At 33.9% G+C, this 24,342-nt stretch overlaps 1 protein-coding gene across 1 annotated transcript in view; it reads right to left on the bottom strand.

Annotated features, from left to right (window-relative positions):
* Positions 1–587: 587 nt before the first annotated feature.
* Positions 588–24,342, bottom strand: part of HELRODRAFT_71626 (hypothetical protein) — a gene marked incomplete at both ends in the record, with an annotated part of 35,755 nt that continues 12,000 nt past the window's right edge. Inside the window, 12 exons of the mRNA XM_009011794.1 lie at positions 588–732; positions 1,051–1,137; positions 1,568–1,621; positions 2,062–2,162; positions 2,331–2,433; positions 5,631–5,719; positions 10,278–10,339; positions 10,815–10,873; positions 18,679–18,824; positions 18,989–19,145; positions 22,052–22,147; positions 22,267–22,527. Coding sequence (XP_009010042.1) covers positions 588–732; positions 1,051–1,137; positions 1,568–1,621; positions 2,062–2,162; positions 2,331–2,433; positions 5,631–5,719; positions 10,278–10,339; positions 10,815–10,873; positions 18,679–18,824; positions 18,989–19,145; positions 22,052–22,147; positions 22,267–22,527 — 1,360 coding nt within the window. The remainder of the gene's footprint in view (positions 733–1,050; positions 1,138–1,567; positions 1,622–2,061; positions 2,163–2,330; positions 2,434–5,630; positions 5,720–10,277; positions 10,340–10,814; positions 10,874–18,678; positions 18,825–18,988; positions 19,146–22,051; positions 22,148–22,266; positions 22,528–24,342) is intronic.

Below are 24,342 nucleotides of genomic sequence, written 5' to 3'. Positions count from 1 at the left end.
TTCTTCAATCTCTCTTTTTCTCTCTCTCTCTCACTCTTTCTTTTTTCTCTCTCTTTCTCTCATCCTCTTCCATTCCTTCTCTTTCTGTTTATCGTTCTCTTTTTTCATTTCTTTTTAATTATTTTAATTTTGTAATTTCTCTCTCCATTGACATTTGTCTCATTGAATCATCCCAAAAGTAAAGAATTTTTGTGGTTTCAGGCTGTTGTATCGCACAAGCAATGCCACGGTGTCCTGGTTCGAATCTCCTCTAATCTACACGACATTTCAAGTTATTTATTACGAGCCAATAATCTTCGCAACTAAACAGACCAGTGAGGTTTTTCTATTCCTGGGAGCATTGGGATCAGGATTCGCATCCCTATTAGCCAGCTGTTTCATGCCGACAATGCTGCCAATCAGCTGATTGACAGCCGGAACGCCAGCTTCCGGATTCATGTTCTTCCTCCTCCGCGCTCCCAACTCGTGTAAGCGCCGGTGGCCGTACTCTTTTATGAGTACCTGTCATCATAATCATCATCACTGTCATCATTTTAATCATCATCATCATCGTCGGCATCATCGGCATCATCATCATCATCATTATCTTAATTAACGTTCGTCGTTGTCGTCATCATCATTATTACGTCACCAACTTCCGCTTCCGGGTGGTCCCTGAGTGCTGAGAGGACGTCGTCTCTGGACAGAACGATCAACTCTGAGTAACCAACTGACCGTACGTCTGCCGTGCGTCTGTGATGATGATGATGATGATGATGTTCTAGTTAATGGTGGAAATAGTGATGGTGATAACGATGTTAATGATGATAGTCGTGATGACTGTGACTATGATGCCAACGATGCTGTATAGCATTGCCAATAATGAGTCTCTTTCTATACCTCCGATGAATGAACTGACCGTATATTAAATTTTGTTGTTATTATTATTATTATTATTGTTGTTGTTGTAATTATTATTATCATTACCATTATCATTATTTTTTTTTATTTATTTGTGTTATTATTATTATTCTTATTATTATTATGACGATGATTGATCACGAGACTGACTTGTTGACGCCCCCGTCCATATTCAGTATGCCTATCTCGCCGAAGAAATCGCCGGCACTCATCTTCGACAGTATCTCACCATTCTCACTGATGATGATGATGATGATGATGATGATGATGATGATGATGATGATGATGATGTAGGTGATGGTGATGATGGTGATGATGATGTAGGTGATGATGATGTAGGTGATGATGATGTAGGTGATGATGATGTAGGTGATGATGATGATGTAGGTGATGGTGGTGATGATGATGATAGTGATGATGATGATAGTGGCGATGATGATGGTGATGATATAAGTAAGGGTGATGATGATAGTAGTGAAGAAAATGATGATGGTGGCAAGGAAGAAGAAGAAGATGATGATGAGGGAGGAAAAAACGAAGATGATGATAATGTAATCATCACATTTCATCATCACCGTTATTGTCCGCACCTTCATTATTTTCATCATCATCATCATCATCCAGCTATCATCATCATCCTCCTCATCATCATCATCCTCATCATCACCTGATAACTTCTAGCAGACCATCGGCGATGATGAACATCTCCCTGGCCACCTCTCTGATTGGTTGATTGAAAATTCAGAATTTATATAGCGGTCAGTTTTTTTTGTCGAATAATCATAAAAATAGTTTAATAAATCATCTGTTCTATTATCAAATTTTTAAAAAATTTTAACCGATCTATCATGGCTCAATAACTAAAGCAATAAATCATCTACTCATTCAACTATACGCTCTCTCATTCTATTGTTCTTTCATTCATTCATTCGTTTGTTCGTTTGTTCGTTCATTCGTTCGTTTGTTCATTCATTCATTCATTCATTCGCTCATTCATTTACTCATTCACTCGCTCGCTCACTCACTCACTCACTCACTCACTCACTAACTCACTAACTCACTCACCATCTCACTCACTTATTCATTCATTCATTCGTTCGTTCATCCATCCATTCACCCGTTCATTTATTCGATCGTTCATTCATTCAATCATTCATTTACCCTTTCCGGCAAATGAGATCTCCTGGGGTGAATATATAAGTCCTCATCTTCAAAACTAGGTCATGTAAAAATTCAGGCTCACACTCGTGAAATATCGTGACCTAATTAGGTAGAGGACAATGAGAATGACGAAAATATTAATTAAAAAAAAATCACCATTATCCTCTTCATCATCATCATTTTTATCTCCATTTATAAATCATCATCATCAACAAATTCATCATAAACCTCATCACCATCATCATCGTCGTCATCATCATCATCATCACTTTTCTGAGTGTTTCCAGGTTGACGTGTAGCGCCAATTCTGTCTTCAACTTATCTGGGAGGATTCCCAACGCGTTGATGTCCCCGCCCCCGTTCATACATCCTCTTGTTGATTGGTTGGTTGATTGATTGGTTGGTTGGTTGGTTGGTTGGTTGGTTGGTTAGTTGGTTGGTTGGTTGGTTAGTTGGTTGGTTGGTTGGTTGGTTGGTTGATTGGTTGGTTGGTTGGTTGGTTGGTTGGCTGGCTGATTGATTGGTTAGTGGATTGATTGGTTGATTGATTAGTGATGTGATTAGTTGACTAGTTTGTCGCTTGGTTTTCAAATAACTATTGATTTTATCATATAGTTCAAACTGACAGAACATTCAATAATTCTAATTTATTAATTCCTAAAAGTGTCAACATGTAGACACGCTTAAATCCGCGCCTTGCATTCAAAGCCAGTCACAAAGGCATCAGCAACGGACGCCCTAACCATTACGCTATCTTGCCATACATCGGCAGTATGATGTCACAGAATACATCACATACAACAACACGTTAAAAACATTCAATCGATGGGATAATGGCAGTGCATTTGTTGTTGTTGTGGTTGTTGTTGTGGTTGTTGTTATGGTTGTGTTTGCCGTTGTTGTTGTTGTTCTGGTTGTTGTTGTTGTTCTGGTTGTGGTTGTTGTTGTTGTTGTTGGAAATTGATGGTCTAGCAAGAACTCAATTATCAATCCTCAAAGAGAAAAATAGATGGACAGTAAGAAAGAAAGAATGATGCAATAAAAAAGGAAAAAATATACAAAGAAAACGAAAAGAAAAAGAGAGAGAGAGAGAGAGAGAGAGTTGAAACGCGGAAGAGAGAGGGAGAGAAAGAGAAAGAGTGTGTATAAAAATTCAAATGAATGAATAACGAAGTTAGAGGCAACAAATGACGTCTAAAATAAAAGTTAAAAAAAAATGACAATAAAAAAAATGATCGACTGTAGTCTGTCATAAAAGCTGAGTGAATGAAGAATCGAAATCAAGAAGGAAGTTAAAAAAATGAGAGAAAAAAGAGAAAGAGAGAAAATGAGAGAGAGAGAAAGAAAGAGGGGGAGGGAGAAAAAAGAGAGTGAGAAGGAATTAACGAGAGAATGGAAGAAGGAGAAAAAGAAATAGAGGTAGAAAAAAAGGTGGAGAGAGAGAGAGAGAAAGATAAAAGGAGAGAAAGACACAATGAACAAACAAAAGAAGAAGAGAGAAAAGGAAAGAAAGATAGAAAGAAAGTAAGATAGACAGAAAGAAGAAATGAAAGAAGGACAAAAGTAATGAAAGAATGTAGATGAAAAGTGACTGAGAATTAGAGTAAAATATCTTAAATGTAAGAATCCGCTAATGCAAGATAGTTGTCGCGTGTTTTTTATCCTTGGCTTATTATGGTACTTCTTAGTATATCTTTGTATGTCTAAGTATACCATTGTATCTTTTTGTATATCTTTGTATGTCATTACATATCTTTGTATCTTTATGTATATCATTGTATCTCTTTGTATATCTTTGTATGTTGGTATCTACAAAAAGTATCGCCAGTTTGTATTAAATGCGTATCAAGTATAGCAACAAAATTTGTTTGTATAAAAGTCTAATATTTCACAAGCATTTTATTACCTTGGTTTATTGGTGTCTATTTATAACATTGCAAAAGTTCTCTGATATATTGTAATACATCGTGATACATTGTAACTATTTACGTTTATGTGTATGTGTGTGGTGTGTGGTATGTGTGTGTGTGTGATGTGTGTATGTGTGTATTTTGCCTCCAGATGTCATACAAACCAGCCATACGTCTATGGCTGTTTAAGTTTTGGCGACTAAAGTGTTTGTTTATTTTGTGTGTGTGTTTGTATGTGTGCATGCGCGTGTGTAAACATGCCTGTATGGGTGTGTGTTTATGTGTGTATATTTATGTGTATGTTTAATTACAATTGTCTAGAGTTTATAATTTTATATACGATCTTACGATGTGGTATGTTTATGATTTCGTTGAAAGACGTTTATGCAAGTTAATAAATGTTTATGTTTTCGTGTTTTGTATGTTTACGGTTATGTTTATATTCATTGCTAAGCGCGTGTATGTGTATATGTGTGTGTGTGTGTGAGTGTTTGTATGTGTTTGTGTGTGTGTGTGAGTGTTTGTATGTGTGGTGCGTGTGTAAATGTGTGTGTGTGTGTGTGTGTGTGTGGTGTGTGTGTTTATGTTTTCAGGCATGTGTTTTATTTTCTGCAAATAACTTCTGAGTCCTATAAAAGGGCGGTAAATTTTAATTTCAAGGGAAATAAACTTTCTTATTGTGTTCTGACAGCTTTCCAGCAAAATATTGCTTTAATAAACGTATGCTTTTTGTTCGTATGAGTGAAAACCTTTATGTTTGTTTGTATGTTTGTTTGTTTGTCTGTCTGTTTGTTTGTTTGTCTGTTTGTCTGTGTTTGTATCCTAGGTTCATGTGTCTGTATACGTTAATGTATGTTTATATATTTGTGTGTATGTTCATGTATATGTTTGTTTATAAGTATGTGTATGTGTACATAGATATGTTTGTGTGTGAATTTCTATATGCATTCATTTAAACCTATATGTACCGGCAATATATGTATTTATATAGAATTAAAAGCAAATACCTGAATGCATAACTACCTCTGGAATACACGAATACCAAAATCATACAAAAAAATACAAACTAAGCATTGTGTGAAAATAAATGTAGTCAAGTGTATGTATATTCATCATGTTTTGTTGCTAAAAGTGTGCGACATGAAAATGTTTTTAAAGTATTGCCGTGTTTTGAGTTGATATCATTGTTGTTGTTGTTTCTGGTGTTGTTGTTGATGTTGTTGTTGTGTTGTTGTTTTTTTTGTTGTGTTGTTGTTGTGTTGTTGTTGTTGTTGTGTTATTGTTAATGTTGTTGTTAATGTTTTGTTTGATTTTAATGTTATAGTTTTGGTTGATGTTGTTGTTATTTTCATTACTTATCATATTATTTTCTTCAAAGGCAAATGAATTTAAAAGTTTATCTAATAAAATTAAAAAATCAAACAAAACAAGACTCAGTTTTCGAAACCAAAAAATAGAGGTCATCAAAATTTTTTAATAACATCTAGAAATAAAAATTAATTATCTTGCTAAATATTATAATAATATAAATATAGAATAATTTATTATTGTGATATTTTGCTGAATAAAAGAATTTTTAATTCAATTCAATATTATGATTACTCCCGTGAACATTAATTAGACCAATTAATATGAATCAGGCTAACTAATATCAATAACCTGGACCAAGCGTAATCGTACCAGCGTTGAACATGCCGCTGCATCTCGTCTGGAACGCTGTGATGACGCATGTAAGATTTGGCCCCGTCCTTAAAATGAATATTAATTATAATAAATTATGATAATTAGTCTAATTATTGGATATTGTTTTTAATAATTAGTTTAATTATCACAAATTATGTTTTTTAAATAATTTTTTAAAATATCAATTTATAAATTAGACTGTTTTTAAATTGAAATTTTCAAGTTCGAGCAAGCTTACTACCCGTGCAACACACTTGAAAATGTTAGAAATATGAAGTTTCCAAGTCCAGAAATGAAAGAAATATGCGAAAAGTAAAAAAACTAAAAAAAAACAAATGAAAAATAATGAAAAATTAGGAGAAACCACGTGATAGGAAAGATCTGTTCGGGTATTTTTTAATTTTCTCAACTGTCATAAAGCAAGTGGGAAAAATTACAAAAAATTTCACGCATTTTTGAAAATAAAAACATTTTTTTTGATGATTTTTCTGTAAAAAAAAAGTATTTGATGACAAAATCTTCAATAAAACTACGATTAGTCGTCAACATTTTGGCAAAAATGAGACAGAGGTGAGAATTATTCTGAATAATGAATGAGAAGAAAACTCTGTTGAAAATAACAAAAAAAAGCTTTATTGAAATTTGATAGATGTGATTTATTTTAAGATGCGGCTAAAATAAATGAACATTCGGAGAATTAAAAAATCTTTCGTTGGGCAATGATGACAATAATGACGAAGATGACGATGAAGACGCTGATGACGACAAAGATGAAGCCGAAGATCACGACGACGATGATGACGACGACGATGATGGTTTCTGAAGGCGAGCAATAATTGATGCGTTGATGAGAAAAAATGTCAACTTGTTTTTGCGACAACCTTCGCTGAAATTTGATTCCCCGCATATTTGCGTATCTTTATTTTCTGACGTTCATGTATACAAATAAATACACATGATGTTTTGTTTTGTTTTTCATTTTTATGTGTGTCGGCATTTGAAGGTTTGTATTTTTTTTGGAGATATAAGCAATCCACCTGATTGGGTATGCTCTAATAAAAGTTTATGTTTCTATTTGTAAATTTGTGCGCATGAAATGACTGTGTGTGTGAGAGAGAGAGAAAGTTTATACGTTGTTTGTATATGTGTGAGTGTGCGTGTGTGTGAGTGTAAAGTGTGTGTGTACACAAACACACCATCTTTTGCATATAATAACAGTATTTATTTGAAAAAAAATTTGAAAAAATTTGGCAGTCAAAAATTTTTTTACAGCCCAAAACGCCCATTAATACGATATAGTACATGTGTTTAAAGAAATATACAACCAGATTGAACACGTATGTACGTTTGTGTGTGTGTGTAGACATACAGACACACACACACACATACACACACACACATACACACACACACACACACATGTCTCACATCTATCAGAAGAAATTGAAGCAAGATACCGGAATTGGAAAATGTATTTTTGAAATTGGAGGTTCTACGCCAAGATTTATTGTACACCAATCTTATCTTCCCCGTTTTTACAATCTACATTCACTTTCAGTTTTTTATTTGTTCGTTTGTCTTACACTCTGCATATTTATTTCATTTTTTTTAATTATATATTCATTAATTCATTAGTAATTAATGAATTAATGAATGAATTAATTAATTCATTCATTCCTTCCTTCGTTCGTTCGTTCGTTCATTCATTCATTCGTTTTTATATCTTAATTGCAATCTAACGAAATGGAAAGATGAATTGATTTGATGATATATGATAGTTATCCGGGCTTCTGTCTAACTTTTTTTTGTTTTGTTCATTTTTTGCAGCTTATTGGCCAGTCATTTTTGTAAGAAAAGATCATCATGACAACTTAATATACCGATGTTTTAGTTTTAAGGAAATTTTTTCACACACGCACAATCACGCACACACATACAAACACACACCACACAAACACACATACACACACACACACACACCGTAATCAAAATACAAAATGAACACCAATCAATCATTCTATAAAGGTATATACACATACTCAATAATACACAAAATGATAAAAATGAATAGCAATATTTAAACTCAGACATTTTTATTTTTTATCAGCACATAATCATACAAGCAAATTCTACACACACACACACACACACAAACAAACAAACACACACACACACACATAGCATACCATACCATCAGAGAGCAAAATAAAAATAAATTCCTGAATACAGAACATGTAGCAGCAAATCATACCATACCAACAACACAATTGGATTAAAGATTTGTTGTGTAGATTAACTTTTAAACGCTTGGACTCGATCGATTGTTTGGACTGAGTAACATTGCATCGTGCCTCCGCCCATTTATAATTATGCAAACATACACACACACGCACGCACGCACACATATACACGTACACACACACACATACACAAACACATATATATGAACCCATAATTGATTAGAACTATAGGGAAGTAATAATCATATCCGGGTTCAGCTTTAATCTATGTTAAACGCTTCGCACAGACAGGTATTTTAACGCTCCATCCAAAATACAGAAAGAATTATATTTTTGAAGTAAAATAGAAAAAGATTGCTTTACATAACTCTTATCTAATGGGTCACCCGATACTTCTACAATCCTGCTACAGAGCTCATTCAGAAAACTCTGAGTCTGAGCATCGGTTGGACCAAAGGTCTCAATGCAGACTGGCTGAAAAATTTTGCTTTCTGCAAGAGCCGCATATTTTGAATTTTTAAAGTTTGCGGCTCTTAAGGCAGCGGCACCCGCCTCCTGTGAGGTAAGATTAATGTACCTTTCAGCTATGGTGTGAGGGAACGTAACATCCCAAGCAAAGGAACGTCCCTGCGCCCATGGTGAAATAGTATACCCATCGGGCCTGAGGCTACCTTCCTCCTTAAGACCCGTGTGTTTTTTAATTGTGGGTATGTTTGTCCTCTGAAAGCACCTGACCAAAAAGTCGTTCATGGCCGAGTGTCGAGCCTGTCTACCAGGGCCCAATCGACACGAAAGACCATGGTAGCCCAGGGGTTCAACATTGGCCCCACATAAACAAACATACTCGGTTAAAATGGGTAAACCGAGTCTCAGTCCCAAACTGACACGAACACAAGAGTCGTCCAGCCTGGTACCATAGGTAACACATATATAATGTATATACAAGCCTACACACATATATACAAGCATACACACATCAATACGCACTCACATACAGACACGCACACACGTACGTACGGAATGTTATACATATATACAATTACACACACGCATTTGTATATTTAAATTTACAATTCTACCTAAACAAACACACAGATACACACACACACAAGTACACAAACGTACACTTTAACGTTTTAACACTGTTTAACTGTTTCAATTTTGGCTGGTATATAGGTCAGATGATTAAAACTACTACTACTACTACTACAACTACTATCTCTGCTAAAACTACCACAACTATTACTACTACTGTTACCACTACGACTATTACTATTACTACCACATCTACTACTACTACTACAGCTACTACTTCTACCATCGCTGCTATCATTATGATTACTACTACTACTACTACAATTAGTATCAATACTCTAAATAACACTACTCTGACTATTAGAAGTACTTATGTTGCTACTACTAAAACTTTTACTGCTTTCATTACTACTATTGTTATTTAAATATCTCGATTAATTGCAACGCATATTTGCGCCGTGTAAATGTTCGCAAATTGTGTGTCTATGTGTGTATGTTTCTGTGTATGTGTGTTTATGTGTGTGCTTATGCATGTGTTTATGTGTGTATGTGAATGTGTAAGCTTATGTGTGTTCGCTTATGTGTATAGTGATGATGGGATGATTGTTTGTATGTATGCGTGTCCATGTGATGTTAATGTATACGTGTATGTATGTATGTGTGTACATGTATGTGTGTATGTGCGAGTATGTGTGTGTGTGTGTGTGTGTGTGTATGTACGTATGTGTGTGTGTGTTTACAGTTGTGTATGTGTGTGTGTAGGCCTAAGTAAATATCAGCATCATTAGTTTTACGCTCATCAAAATTGCATCGTAAAAGTTCCACCGCTAGTATTAATGATCGAAATAACGACTTGAACATGCCGATTGTGTTTGTTCGGTGACGTTTGTTTGTAACAATCGGGCAATTTATGTGTGACCGTCATCGTAATTGTCATCAATTTTGACATTAATATCATCATCGTCGTCATCATTTTCGTCATTCTCGGTTTCATCATCATCATCCTCACCATCATCGTCATCATCATCATCCTCACCATCATCGTCATCATCATCATCCTCACCATCATCGTCATCATCGTCATCCTCACCATCATCGTCATCATCATCATCCTCACCATCATCGTCATCATCATCATCCTCACCATCATCGTCATCATCATCATCATCGTCATCATCGTCATCATCATCATCATCGTCATCATCATCATCATCATCATCAGCAGCAGCAGCAACCATCATCTTAATCTTCATCAATTTTTTTATGATCGTTATCATCATCTCATCTTCATCTCGTCTTCGTTGTCGTCATAATATCATCATCATCATCGTCGTTGTCCTCAACTCACCAAGAGCCTTTCAAATTCTTGTCTGCTTGCATTTCTATTCGTTATCACATTGCCAACTTGTCCTGATTGGAGAAATGAAGTTGATGATGAAGATGAAGAAGATGAAAATGAAAATGACAAAGAGTGATGAAGAAGAGGAAGACGATGATAATGACGTGATGATGATGAAAATGATTATGACGTCATTGAGTTTAACGATAACGATAATATATATATATATATATAAAGATATATATATATTTATATATATATATATATATATATATATATATATATATCTTTATCATATAAAGAGAGAGAGAGGGAGAGAGAGAGAGAGAGAGAGAACAATAACAACAATAATAATGACAACAACGTTGAAAGAGATTATGACGTGACAGGGACGTCACCGAAAAAATTTCTGACAATGCAGCAAGAAGAAGAATAAATTTTATGAGTGATGACAACAACAATAATAATAAATAATAATAATAACAATAATAAGAAATAATAATAATAACTATAATAATAAAAAATAATAATAATAATCAAGCTAACCGACAATGGTGGCAAAGACGAAGACACCGATTAGGTAACTGACTATGGTGAAAACGTGTCTGTCGATGATGATGACGATGATGAGAATGAGGGTGATGGTGACGATGATGACGATGATGGTAATGATGATGGATGTGATGATGACGATGATGATGGTGATAGTAATAATGATGATCATTATTGTCGATTTCAATTTGAAGATAAAGTTTTTCAATCAATCCTCAAGCTTCATCAATCAATCGATCAATCAATCAATCAATCAACTGTACAATCAATCATACAAACAACCAACTAATCAACCATTTAACGAACCAACCAAACAAACAAAAAGCAAACTTTTCAATCAAACAAACAAACCAAAAATAAATGGTTTGACAATAAATCGATAGACTGATCAAGTGATCATAGAAACGAATCGTATCAATCAAATTTCACTTGAATGTAAAAAAAAGAGAGGTGTTTTTTGTATGTTTATGTTTGTATGTATATTTGTTTTATATGTGTGTTTATTTGTTTGTTAATAAGTTTGTTTGTATATCAACTTAATTTCTATGCATAAATGTTGGCATGTAAGTTATTTAATTGCATGCTTAACGCACCTTTTTTTAGGTTTATGAAATCTTTGTTTGCACATGTATCATGCACATATGTGTTTGTATGTATATGTGTGTGTATTTTTGTGCACTTCACGTGTTTGTGTTTAATAATAATAATAATAAAATAATAATCAAATACTAATAATAATATTAATAAAAGTTAATATTAGTGATTGATGAATAGAAGAACGACAATGTTAGCTCTTCCATTGTTCCGTCACTCAATCAAAAAAAAAGTTATTGCCTTACTGTTGAATGACTGATTGAATGGATGGATGGATGGATGGATGGATGGATGGATGGATGGATGGATGGATGGATGGATGGATGGATGGATGGATGGATGGATGGATGGATGGATGGATGGATGGATGGACAAATATCTCATTTTTTCACAGTTTAATAAAAAAAATGTTAAAATTAATTTAAGTGCAGACGCAACGACAAGTTTTTCGACGGACGCACACATACACACGCACATCCACACACACATACGCACACACACGCACATTAGTAGAAGCATTTGAGCGGGAAAAGTGGAAAGAGTGGAACGTTAGTAAGATTAAACCATAAAATAGTACTTTACTTTATATATATATATACAAATATAAACTTAAGCACTATATATATATATATAAATATATATATATATATATTATATGTATGTGTGTGTGTGTTGTGTGTGTGTGTTTGGGCAATATTTGATAAAATCTACCGGATTTTTAGTTTTTGAAAGTTTACGCCTGAGCTTTTCAAATATTTCTAACGGTAATTTTATAATTATTATCCAATTTATTGAAATTAATGAGAAAACCGCTGGTGTTTATGATGAAGCGTGTTAGTCCTATTTCGATTTTACTAATCATCGGTGCTTATATAGGAATATTTCAGGGTTTCACAATCCTCTGTGTGTGCAAAGTGCTTCAATCTGCTTTGTCCTGTCAGTTTATTATATCTTTGTCTTGTTCATACTCCCTCTCTTTTTCTCTTTTTTTCTCTCTCTCTATATATATACAGGGAGAAAGAGAGAGAAAAAGAGGGAGAGAGAAGAGATAGTAAAATAATGAGAGAAAAACAGAGGGAGAGAGCATGAGAGAGGTGCGTATTAGCACACATAAATTGCATTGGAAGTACGCCTTTTGGGGTATATTTTGTGTGTCTATGTGTGTGTATCGCGTGTGTGTGTGTGCGTATCTATCTGTCTGTCTGTGTGTAAGTGTGTGTATCTGTGTGTGTGTGTGTGTGTATCTGTGTGTGTGTGTGTGTGTGTGTGTGTGTGTTATTATCCTCATCATGATCATGATACGAGCGCAGTAGCCAAACTTCATTAGGGCATCATAAATTCTATTCTATTGGAGGAATTGTTTGTTATGATGACGTCATCGTCATCATCGTCATCGTCATCATCATCGTCAATGTCGATGATGATGACGATGATTATGATTATGATAGAAATGATAATGATGATGTTGAAGACGATGTTGATATTGAGATAAATTTCATAAATGTAGTAGTAGTAGTAATAGTAGAAGCAGCAGCAGTAGTAGTAGCAGCAGCAGCGGCAGTAGTAGTAGTAGCAGCAGCAGCAGCAGTAGTAATAGTATATATATATAAAAAATGTATGACGGAAATGAAAGTGATAGACCTAGAGCAGCAATGATTGCAAAACCATAGATAAAATATTGAAAGCGATATTACGTTGAATCAACCGATGGATAAAGTATCTCTAGATGAAAAAGCACAACTCGCGGACAAAACAAACAAAGAATAAAAAGTAACCTGTTCGCCACGACAAACAATTTGCAAACGACATCAGTTGCTGCGAACAGGTCAGCGTAATTTGCTTGAGACACGTTTTAAAAGCATCAAACAAACAATAAGAAACATCAATAGCAGAAGAGAAAAACTAGTTTACAAATGCATACAAATTTTATGTAAATTAACACAAATTCTTACAAACGAACCAAAAAAAACAAATTTTTAAAAAAAGTTAGTTGAACAAAATAAGCCAAACCAGCCAGACAATGACATATCACCATTAAACATAGAAATATAATAAACAACTATAAACTGTTATTCAAATTAACAACAACAATGATATAAACATTACGCAATAAGTATAAACAAAACATCACAAACAAAAAACAAATCATAAACAAAGAAATAAAACATAAACAAAGAAACAAGACCAAAAACAAAAACAAAACAATTAAACCAAGTTGACAGACAAAGACATCGGAGCGTGCATCCATCGAAATACAAAACAATCAAGAGAAATGACGTCACCATTCATCAAGTCATTTCCATCACGTGACCGAAAATTTTATTATCCATAAAAGATTAAATATAAAAAAAGGTTGTTTGATGTGAAAAAAACATTTTAGAATTTAATTTAATAAAGAAAGTAAGAATAATAATAATAATATATTTAATAATAATAATAACATATTAATATTATTAATTATAAACATAGTATAAATAATAGTGTGAATAACAACAGCAAAGCTAATAATAAACCACTCGTTAAACATTACAGAATAGGCTATGTTTCAATATTATTATAGCAATTATTATTCTCAGTGTTATTGTTCTTATTATTATTAATAATATTGTTATTTATATTTTTTCTCATTATTATTATAATTATTTATTTATAACTCATTTGTTCAGCTCTGTTTATTTTTCAAAATAACCCCAACATTTTGTCCAAATAAGCGGAACACACACACGCACATACACAGAAAGAGAGAGAGAGATGGAGAAAGAGATAATGAAAAAGAGAGAGAGAGAAAGAGAGAGAGAGAGAAAGAAAAACACACACACGCACATACACAGAAAGAGAGAGAGAGATGGAGAAAGAGATAATGAAAAAGAGAGAGAGAGAAAGAGAGAGAGAGAGAAAGAAAAACACACACACGCACATACACAGAAAGAGAGAGAGAGATGGAGAAAGAGATAATGAAAAAGAGAGAGAGAGAAAGAGAGAGAGAGAAAGAAAAACACACACACGCACATACACAGAAAGAGAGAGAGAGAGATGGAGAAAGAGATAAAGAAAGAGAGAGAGAAAGAGAAAGAGAAACATACACACGCACATTCACAGAAAGAGAGAGAGATGGAGAAAGAGATAAAGAAAAAGAGAGAGAGAAAGAGAGAGAAAGAGAGAAACACACACACGCACACAGGCACGCATACATTCGGACAAAAAACAACAAATAATAATTTTGGTTATATTTTTATCATTGCACATGCATGGATAGGAAATATGTTTATGTGATTTTTATAAAAGTTATATTAAATACATAATTATTATTTTTTTTGGACCCTAGACATAAAATGTGACGAAAAAAATTATACAGAATGAAAAATGAAAAAAAAAATAAAATAAAAGAACCAAAAACTTAATCAAATTTTGTATTAAGACCGTATGCAAACAAATGGAAAAATAAATGCAAACATACAAAAATGTATGAAAAATAAAAAATTTTATAAAAATACATGTAGACATGGAAGCGATATTTATGGTTAGACAGGCGCGAAATGTACATCCATAGTTTCCGTGCATGTTCACAATATAATAGGCGGTTTGTTTGTATGTGTATCTGTCTGTCTGTCTGCTTGTGTTCTGTCTGTTTGTCTATCTGTTTGTCTATCTGTCCGTCTGTCTGTTTGTAAAAGTTTTAATGTTTTTGTGTGTATCAAAATATGTGTGTAAGTAATTGCTTGTCTGCATAATTGTGTGTGTATGTTTTTTAAATTTTTAAATTTTTCTGGGCGTTTTTTTAGTTTATGAATTAGTGTATGTTTAATTTTTTGATTTGTTTGTTTGTGTACATTTATCTTTTGAATCAATTTTTTGTTTGTATGCGTCTTCTGTACGGATCATCTTCATAACTGTCGGGACGCATCTGCATTCACGAGTAAATCTTTTGTAGTGCAGAAAAAAATGGATATGACATAGACGTCTTTGCTTGTTTTTAGTTTGTTTTTGTATGTTTTTGTACGTTTTTGTACGTTTTTGTATGTTTTTGTTTATTTTTTTCAATTAAATTTACAGTACAGACATCTATTTTTTTGTAAAAAAAAATAGTGTTTTAATTTTAAAAAATATTTAATTGTAAATAAAATTTGAAAAATAATGTTTTGTCTCATTCATTTTATAGTGTACATAACTTATGCTAGCTAGAGATAATTTAAACAAAACCATCAAACAAATAAATAGTTGTAAAATTTTCCATCATTACAAACACAAACATATTCACACACACGAACAAACAAACAAACACACACACACGAACACACACGCAAACAAACACACACACACAAACACATACAGGTTCATGCATACATACAACATTTATCCGGAACGCTGAATATTAAGTATGCAATGTACACATCAACACACACACACACAACACTTTTGGACATTGTTTGTATTAGGATGTTGTGTATACGTACACTGGAGTGTACGTTTAAGGACTCCATCTTGTCCATTTTATCTTGTATGCTTTACATTAATCTGTGTACGTGTGTGTCTGTGTGTGTTTGTGTGTGTCTGTGTGTGTTTATGTGTGTCTGTGTGTGTTTGTGTGTGTGTGTGTGTATGAGGGTTAGTGTATGTGATTGTTTGTATGTTTATCCAAGTTTGCATGTTCTGCCTGTTGTTGGTTGTTTCATTTTTTACTTTTAGAATATTTTTCAGCTTATAGTAAAAAAATGATCAAAATGAATTTTTTTTCAGAATATTGTTCAGCTTATAGTAAAAAAATAACCAAAAAATAGTTTTTATTTTTTCGTCTGTATATTTTTTTTATTAAAAACTAACTAATTGAAAATATTTACGAAGTGAGAAGCATAACAACATCGTTAGGAAAAGATAGGTGGGAAAATGGATGTAGCAAAATGGGCTGGCTGTTGCATAATTTTATTTTTTTCATTTTTCTTTAATTTTTTTTTCAAAATTCATCTTCCCAAATGATAAATGGTTTTTTTGCATTTGGGAACCATATTTCATTTTCTGAATTTTGAAGGAGGAAAAAAATTACAAAAAATTAATCTCTAACTTTTTTTTAGAAAATCGTACCATCTGAATGTAGTAGTAGCGGAGAGAGTAAGAAATAGTAATTGAGGAAATGTTAAAAGTAGCTGTGTGTAGTTGTAGTAGCTGTGTAGATTGTAGAAACAATAGTTCTAATAGTAGTTATGAGTAAAAGCAGTTTTATTAAGTTATAGTTGTAGTACAGCAATAATGAATAACTATAAGAAGATAATAAATATTTATAAAAAACATTATTGAGAATGGTCACCCTTGACAAAAATACGTAACAATCTTCAGTTTTTAACAAAAATATTTTGAAATTATTGTAAAATTGTCGTAAATAACTCATTTTATTTAGGAGTGATAGTTGTTAGCATCCAACGAAACGAAACAAAACGTTACCTAGCAACACAAACTTATGAACGATAGCAAAACATGCGTTAGTTGTTGGAGGAGTTATTTTCTGAAAACAGTCACAACAAAAATGTTTGATTATAGCCCTTTAATGATCAGTATGGTTATCAGTCGAAACGACAGATAGGAAGGGGCGCGAGTTTGTTTGACCTCTCAGACGATGGCGAGCGAGGCTTTCTGAAATCGAAGATTCTGAGATGGAAGATCCAAAATATATTGACAAGCAGTAATAAAAGCAGTAGTAGTATAGTAGTAGTCGTAGTAGTAGTGGTAGTAGTAAGTAGTAGTAGTAGTAGAAGTAGTAGTAGTAGTAGTAGTAGTAGAAGAAGTAGTAGAAGTAGTAGTAGTAGTAGTAGTAGTAGTAGTAGTAGTAGTAGTAGTAGTAGTAGTAGTAGTAGTAGTAGTAGTAGTAGTAAGTAGTGGTAATAGCAACAGTAATATAAAAATTTAAAAAATTTTGACAATAATAAATAATAATACATAATAAATTAATAATGAATATATAATAAATTAATGATAAATAATATAATAAACTAAATATATTGATTAAAAAATGAAAAAACGAGACCTAAAACATAAAAAAATATACAATGAAAACATTAATTTTCACATAATGGGAACTCTTTTATTTTTTCCAAAAAAGAGGCGAAATAAATATTCAGTGAAATAAAATAAAATAAAATGAATTAAAATGAGAAAGTAGTCTACGATGCTCGCCATTATAGATATAAAATGCGTACAACGAGAAATGTAATCAGTCTTAATATAGTTATTATACATTTGAATGTCTGTCTATTATAATAATAATAATAATAATATATTATTATTATTATATATAATAAATTTATCCATTTTATTTATTCCCAATATATGACGTAGCATTTCTCAATTGGCCGGCCGGCGTATAGCAAAGAGCAACGAACCACAAAACAAGCGTCCCATCACTCCACAAATGTCGTAACGCTTCCAAGAATTAACTATTCACTTCATCAACGGAGAGAAAAAAAACAAATATGGCCAAAGGCTGACACGTGACTGTTAAACCGGAAATGATCGATGGATGCGTTTTATTGGCGCGTTCCGATGTTTCTGTTTTCATTTACCCGTGTTGCTGAATTTATTTAAGCTTGTTTTTGGTTTGGTTTTGTTATTTTAATTATTGTTGTTGTTGTTGATGTTGTTGTTGTTGCTGCTGCTGCTGTTGTTGTTATTGTTGTGTCTTTAACGCTTTTATAGTGTTGTCGCTGCAATGTTGGGCCAGGTTTTTGTTTACATTGAAGTTTAAAGTTCATTAAAGTGTTCGTGCCCTTATTAAATTTTATATTAAGACGACTGTGATTATGTTTTTGTTGCTGTTGAAGCTGCTGTTGCTACTGCTGTTGAAGCTGCTGTTGCTGCTTCTGAAGCTGCTGTTGCTGCAGTTTAAGCTGCTGCTGCTGCTTTTGCCGCCACTGCAAAATTTTTATTGTGATTGAGTAATTAACGTTTTGACAGTTTTTTTTACTCCATTTTTTATCACATTTACAATATGGCGTCTAGTCACGCGCGCATTATGTGACGTCATCTTTTTTTTGTTGCCGTAGCTTTTGCAGTTACATCTACCGACATTAATTTTAGTTTTGGGTGTTTGTAGTTTTTTCTCACCGCATGGCGTTGTTTTGTTTCGCATCATCATTAACATTGACGTCATAGCATCCATCATAATCTTCATCTTTATGTGAGATTATACATCAATATTATTTGTGGCATAATTTTTCGTATAAACACCACCACCATCACCATCAGAACAGCCACCACACCAGTAATTCCGACTAACTCCCAATTTGTTTCCGGCGGTGTCAAGTCTCCAATGGTGGTAAGGGTAAGAGTGGACCAGTACAATGACCTCAGGTACTTTTGGGCCACGGAAGAGTGATTTCCAATAGGACGAGGATAACTCCAACTGGTCTCAAAATTTTCCGCCTGTTAAATTGTTTTAAAATCTTAAAAAATAATAATAAATAATTAAAAATATCTTTATGATAAAAAATAAAGAACAGCATACTGACGGTCATAATGTAGTGATTGTTAAACCTGAAGCATGTCATGACATTTAAATATGTAAAAGTAATTAATATTCATGAGACCTTGGAGATGAGGTAATAGAAAGCGGCGAACCAATGGCAGCCGAGGAAAAGGACATGTGACAGGTTGACCACACGCCATAGGTTGGGGTAGGCGGTCCTTGTCTCCACCATGTAAACAAAACGGTAGATGCGGTATGCCTTGAGAAATCTCATAAATCTGATTGCGATGGTGGTGATGAAGATGGTGATGGTGACAACGACGACGAAGATGATGAAGATGGATGATGGTGATGACGAAGACGAAGATGATGATGGTGATGATGGCTTGATATCATTATCTTCACCTCAACAAACATACGAGCATTCAATGGAACATATTCTTAAAGACTTGCTCAGGCTCAGCGGACGTCGTTAAATCAATTGAATAATTTATAATAAGAAAAAATTCAGACTCACGTACACACAGACAAACAAACACACACAAACAAACTCTACACAAACAAACACACACCACACACACACAAGCACACACAAACACACACAGAAACGCATTGACACAAAAACAAAACAATATCTACATTAAGAGACGAAACGATGAACAGCAGAAATGCAGAGCAAAAAATGCACGTTAAAAAATTAACGAAGAGAAGAAAAAAGACATCATAAGTTCTCGTTAAATCACGGCGTATCTCTCTGCGGCACGCGTATTTTCCAGTCCCTCGCCCATCCCTTTTCGTTACGTCATATCCTCTGATTCATGACGTAACCGTCCTATAATATTATCGTTTGTTTATTTTTTGACCGTTTACGTTTATCTATTCACTCATCTTAATGATTGATTGAATAATTAATTGATTAGATGGCTGGCTGGCTGCATGGCTGATAGATTGATTGGTTAATTGGATGGCTGGCTGGCTGGTTAGCTGATTGATTGATTAGCTGCTTGGCTGGTTAGTTGGCTGATTGATTGATTGGTTGAATGGCTGGCTGGTTGGCTGATTGGTTTTTTTGGTTGGTTAATGAGCTGAATAAATGTAACTCTTTTTTATTATAATCTAAATTAATTTATTGTATATTTATTATTATTTTTTATTTATTTTTCGAGTTTACGTTTATTATTATGGATTCAAAGTACCAACAAATATGAACAAAAATGTGTGTGTGTTTGCTGTATGTGTGTTTGCGGTATTTGTGTGCGTGTGTTTGTGCCTGTGTGTGCGCGTGTTCGTGTTTATGTGTCTCAATAAGTTGAATGAAACCATTAAAAACAATTTTTTGATAAATTTTTTCAGAATAATTTGATAAGAAGATGTTGGTACGAACAAAGAAATATGTAGCGGTATTTGTTTCATTATATTCTATCTATGTACTTCTCTCTTGGGTATTATCATTCTTTGGTATTCTAGCGATAATACGCGAACTCATTAATATTAAATAAGGAGAGGTATTCCGTACTTTTGTGTATTTGTATGATCTTCTTTGAATTTCTTTGAATCATTTTTTATCGTTACATGTGCTTCACAATCCTCACTACCAGCATCATCATCATCATCGTTGTCATCATGAATGAATGAATGAACGAACGAATGAATGAATGAATGAAAGAATGAATGAATAAATGAACGATCGAATGAATGAACGAACAAACGAATGAATGACAGATAATAATCGCATTTATTGAATTTAAAAAGCGAGGCGTAAAAAGATTGTCCAGCACTGTCCATCATAAATAGAAAGATAAAAAAAACGAATGAATGAATGAATAAATGAATTAATGGATAAATGAATTAATGGATAAATGAATGAATGAATGAATGAATGAATGAATGAATAAATGAACGAATGAATGAATGAATGAATGAATGGATGAATGAATGAATGAATGGATGGATGAATGAATGAATGAATGAATGAATTGAACGAATGAATGAAAGGATGAATGAAAGAATGAATTAATTAAAAAAGGAATGAAAGATAGAAGGAAGAAACGAATGAATGAATAAGAAAAGATGATCGCATTTATTGAATTTATTTGAATTTCATTATGGCGGTAATCAAATTTCTACATGGAGGTATTTTTCTTTTTTCTACATTTAATTTTTTGTATCAACCTACATTTATTTATACTATTCATTCATTCATTCATTCATTCATTCATTCATTCATTCATTCATTCATTCATTCATTCATTCATTCATTCATCCATCCATTCAAAATTTTATTTTTTTATTGCAATAGTTTAGGTGACTAAATGGATGCTTTTATTTATTTATTTCCCACTGAATGCGCACGTCTTCTCTATGACGTCATTTGCGTCAAACATGGCGTCCGATCTGTGAATATAGAGATGGATGAATCGACTCTATTCGATTGGTTGGCTGGTTGGTTGGCTGGTTGGTTGGCTGGTTGGTTGGTTGATTAATTAGTTGGTTGACTGGTTGGTTGGCTGGTTGGTTGGTTGATTAATTGGTTGGTTGACTGGTTGGTTAGTTTGTTGGTTGGTTGGTTGGTTGGTTAGATGGTTGACTGGTTGGTTGACTGGTTGGTTGGTTGGTTGGTTGGTTGGCTGGTTGGTTGGTTGGTTGGTTGGTTGGTTGGTTGGTTGGTTGGTTGGTTGGTTGGTTGGTTGGCTGGTTGGTTGGTTGGATGGTTGGTTTGTTGGATGGTTGGTTGGCTGGTTGGATGGTAGGTTGGTTGATTTGTAAACTGATTAGTTAAATGGTTGTCTTGTTGGTTATTCGGTTGGTTAGCCGGTTGATTTTTTATCGTTCTTATAATCACTGTCGTATCCGACATCATCATCTGCAGCAGCAGCAGTTGTAGTAGCGATATCAACGTCTTCATCATCATCGTCGTCGTCTTCTTCATCATCATCATCAGCAGCAGCGGCAGCAGCATCATCGTCATCATCTTATTTATTACCGCCAGTCTTAACGCCATCATCTGTGTCGCGATATTGCACGAGATATTTTTCAATTTGCCTTTGATCTTTAGCATCATCATCATCGTCGTCGTCACTATCATCATCATCGTCACTATCATCATCATAATCATCGTCATCATTATCATCATCATCACCATCATGTTTGTCGTCGTCATCACCATCACTATCATTATCATAACCTGAGTATTGGATGACTTGGAAAGTGAATCTGCAAGAGATCCAAGGGAGTGAGAGATGAGACATCAAGGAGGAAGTTTCGAGATCTGGTGTAATTTCTATGGTGGTGGTGATGATGATGATGATGATGATGATGATGATAGTTATGATGATGATGATGATGATGATGATGATGATAGTTATGATGATGATGATAGTTATGATGATCACTACTCACTTGGCCAATTTCTTGCCATCGTAGACAATCAACCCCTTCTCCAGGTAGCCCGTTCTGAACTGGACGATGACGTCACACAAGTAAACGAGGTCACAGATGACGTCAGTGACCAGCCAAAAAATGGGACACGCGTCATTAAGTTCCGGAAACGCTTCTCTGGCGATTGGCGTCCAAAGATTATAAAGAACCGCAACTGTAACAAGCCCGAGCCAGTAAAATAAGAAACAGCCGTCCGGTTGAATGACCGGGAATGAAGTTTCACTTTCGTTTTCGATTGAGCATGGAAAACACTTGAAGGTTTTTCTCCAGCGGGATTTTCCAGAAGTGTTACGATCATCATCATAATCGAACGATGATGCTGTTGAAAATCGTTTGCTGTGGCTGCTACTGAGGGGGAGGGGTGGTGATATGTTGTCGCCAGGTGGCAGGTTTGGAGATAAGAACATTTTGTCGTTGCTGTTGTTGTTGTTCGAGGTAGCGTTAGTCGATGTTTTGTTGATGTTGACGTGTATATTGTTGTTGTTGTTGTTGTTGTTGTGTGGATGATGTTGTTGCTGATGCGTCTGTCGAACTTGTAACGCTGAATGTGCTGACAGTGATTTGGAATGATACTGATGTCGATGTATGTGTTGTTGATCGTTGACTTTATAATTATTATTATTGTTGTTGTTATTGTTGTTGTTGCTGCTGCTGCTGTTGTTGTAGATGTTGAGTGTTTGTGTTGTTGTTGACCTGGGGACGTGATGGTGATGGGACGGAGTGGTGGACGGATGGGTGCTAGTGGTAGTTATTACCTGGTGTGTGTGTGTGTGTGTGTGTGTGTGTGTGTGTGTGTGTGTGTGTGTGTGTGTGTGTGTGTGGATGAAATGGATATGGGTGGAATAATGGATGTGGATGGATCGTGAGAATGAATAATTGAATGAATGATTGATTAGGTGGATAAATGGATGCATGATTGAATGAATAAATGAATGCCTGATTATATGAATGAATAAAAAAAAACAAATGAGCGAATGATTAACTTAATGAATAGAATAAGTCTGGATAAAAAATTTTTATAAAATAATTTTATCGGTAACACACAACTACTTCAATCTTAAAATCAATAACTCAATTGTATGCCTATCATGTTCTATGCCTATCATCATCTCTATTTCATTCGTGTAGCACTCACTCAGAGAAATAGTGAGAGAGGGATAAAAAGAGAAAGAGAGAAAGAAAGAGAGAAAGAGAGAGAGAGAGAGGGAAAGAAACAAACTTATAGTTGTACAAATACATTATAAGAGAACTAATAATCCCAAAAAACAACGCATATACTTTGCTATAATAATATTATTATTCCTACATGATCCCACATCTGTTGCTACTATTATCTTCACGGGTGTTGCTTTACTACGAAAACTGTTACTACAGTTGTAACAGTTGTAATGTTACTAAAATGGGAAAAATTTTTCAAAAGGGAAAAAATGGAAAAATGAGTGGGAGGATGCTGAAGAGAGTTACTTCCGTGTGTCAGATGCTGATAACAAATAAATTGAGATCCATACAATCGATAGCGACGTCAAATCTCCTTTTCTCTTCCTTTTGTTCTCTATCTCTTTCTTTCTATCTTTTTTTTCTAGCAGTCTGTCCTTTTTGTTGTTTTATTCTTTATCTCTTTTTAATTTTTTCTCTTTCTCTCTCTCTCTCTCTTTCTCTCTATTTTATTCTTTTTTTTACAATTTGTGGTCGTATTTTTTTATTTTCACCCTTAATTATCTCATTCTCTCTCTTTCCATCATCTCTTTTCTCTGCCTTTTTCTTCATTTTTTATTTTCACTTTCAGAGCAGTGAAAAATGAGCAAAAAAAAATATTATGAAGGAAAAAGTGAACAGAAACGAATGAAAAAAATTAAAGATTGAAAAAATCAGAAAATGTTTTTTGCGGCCTACTTTATTCAAATTCTTTCTTTTAACTTTTATTTGTTTTTACGATACTCATGCCTAATTCCATCAAGACACACACGCACGCACACATACACACTCACTCATACACACATACACAAACAAACACACACACAAACTTCAAAAAATAAC

Source organism: Helobdella robusta, assembly GCF_000326865.2.
Source record: "Helobdella robusta unplaced genomic scaffold HELROscaffold_10, whole genome shotgun sequence".
Taxonomy (NCBI): Eukaryota; Metazoa; Annelida; class Clitellata; order Rhynchobdellida; family Glossiphoniidae; genus Helobdella; species Helobdella robusta.
Note: the sequence above shows the minus strand (reverse complement) of the source record. Positions and strands in the feature narration are given on the sequence as shown.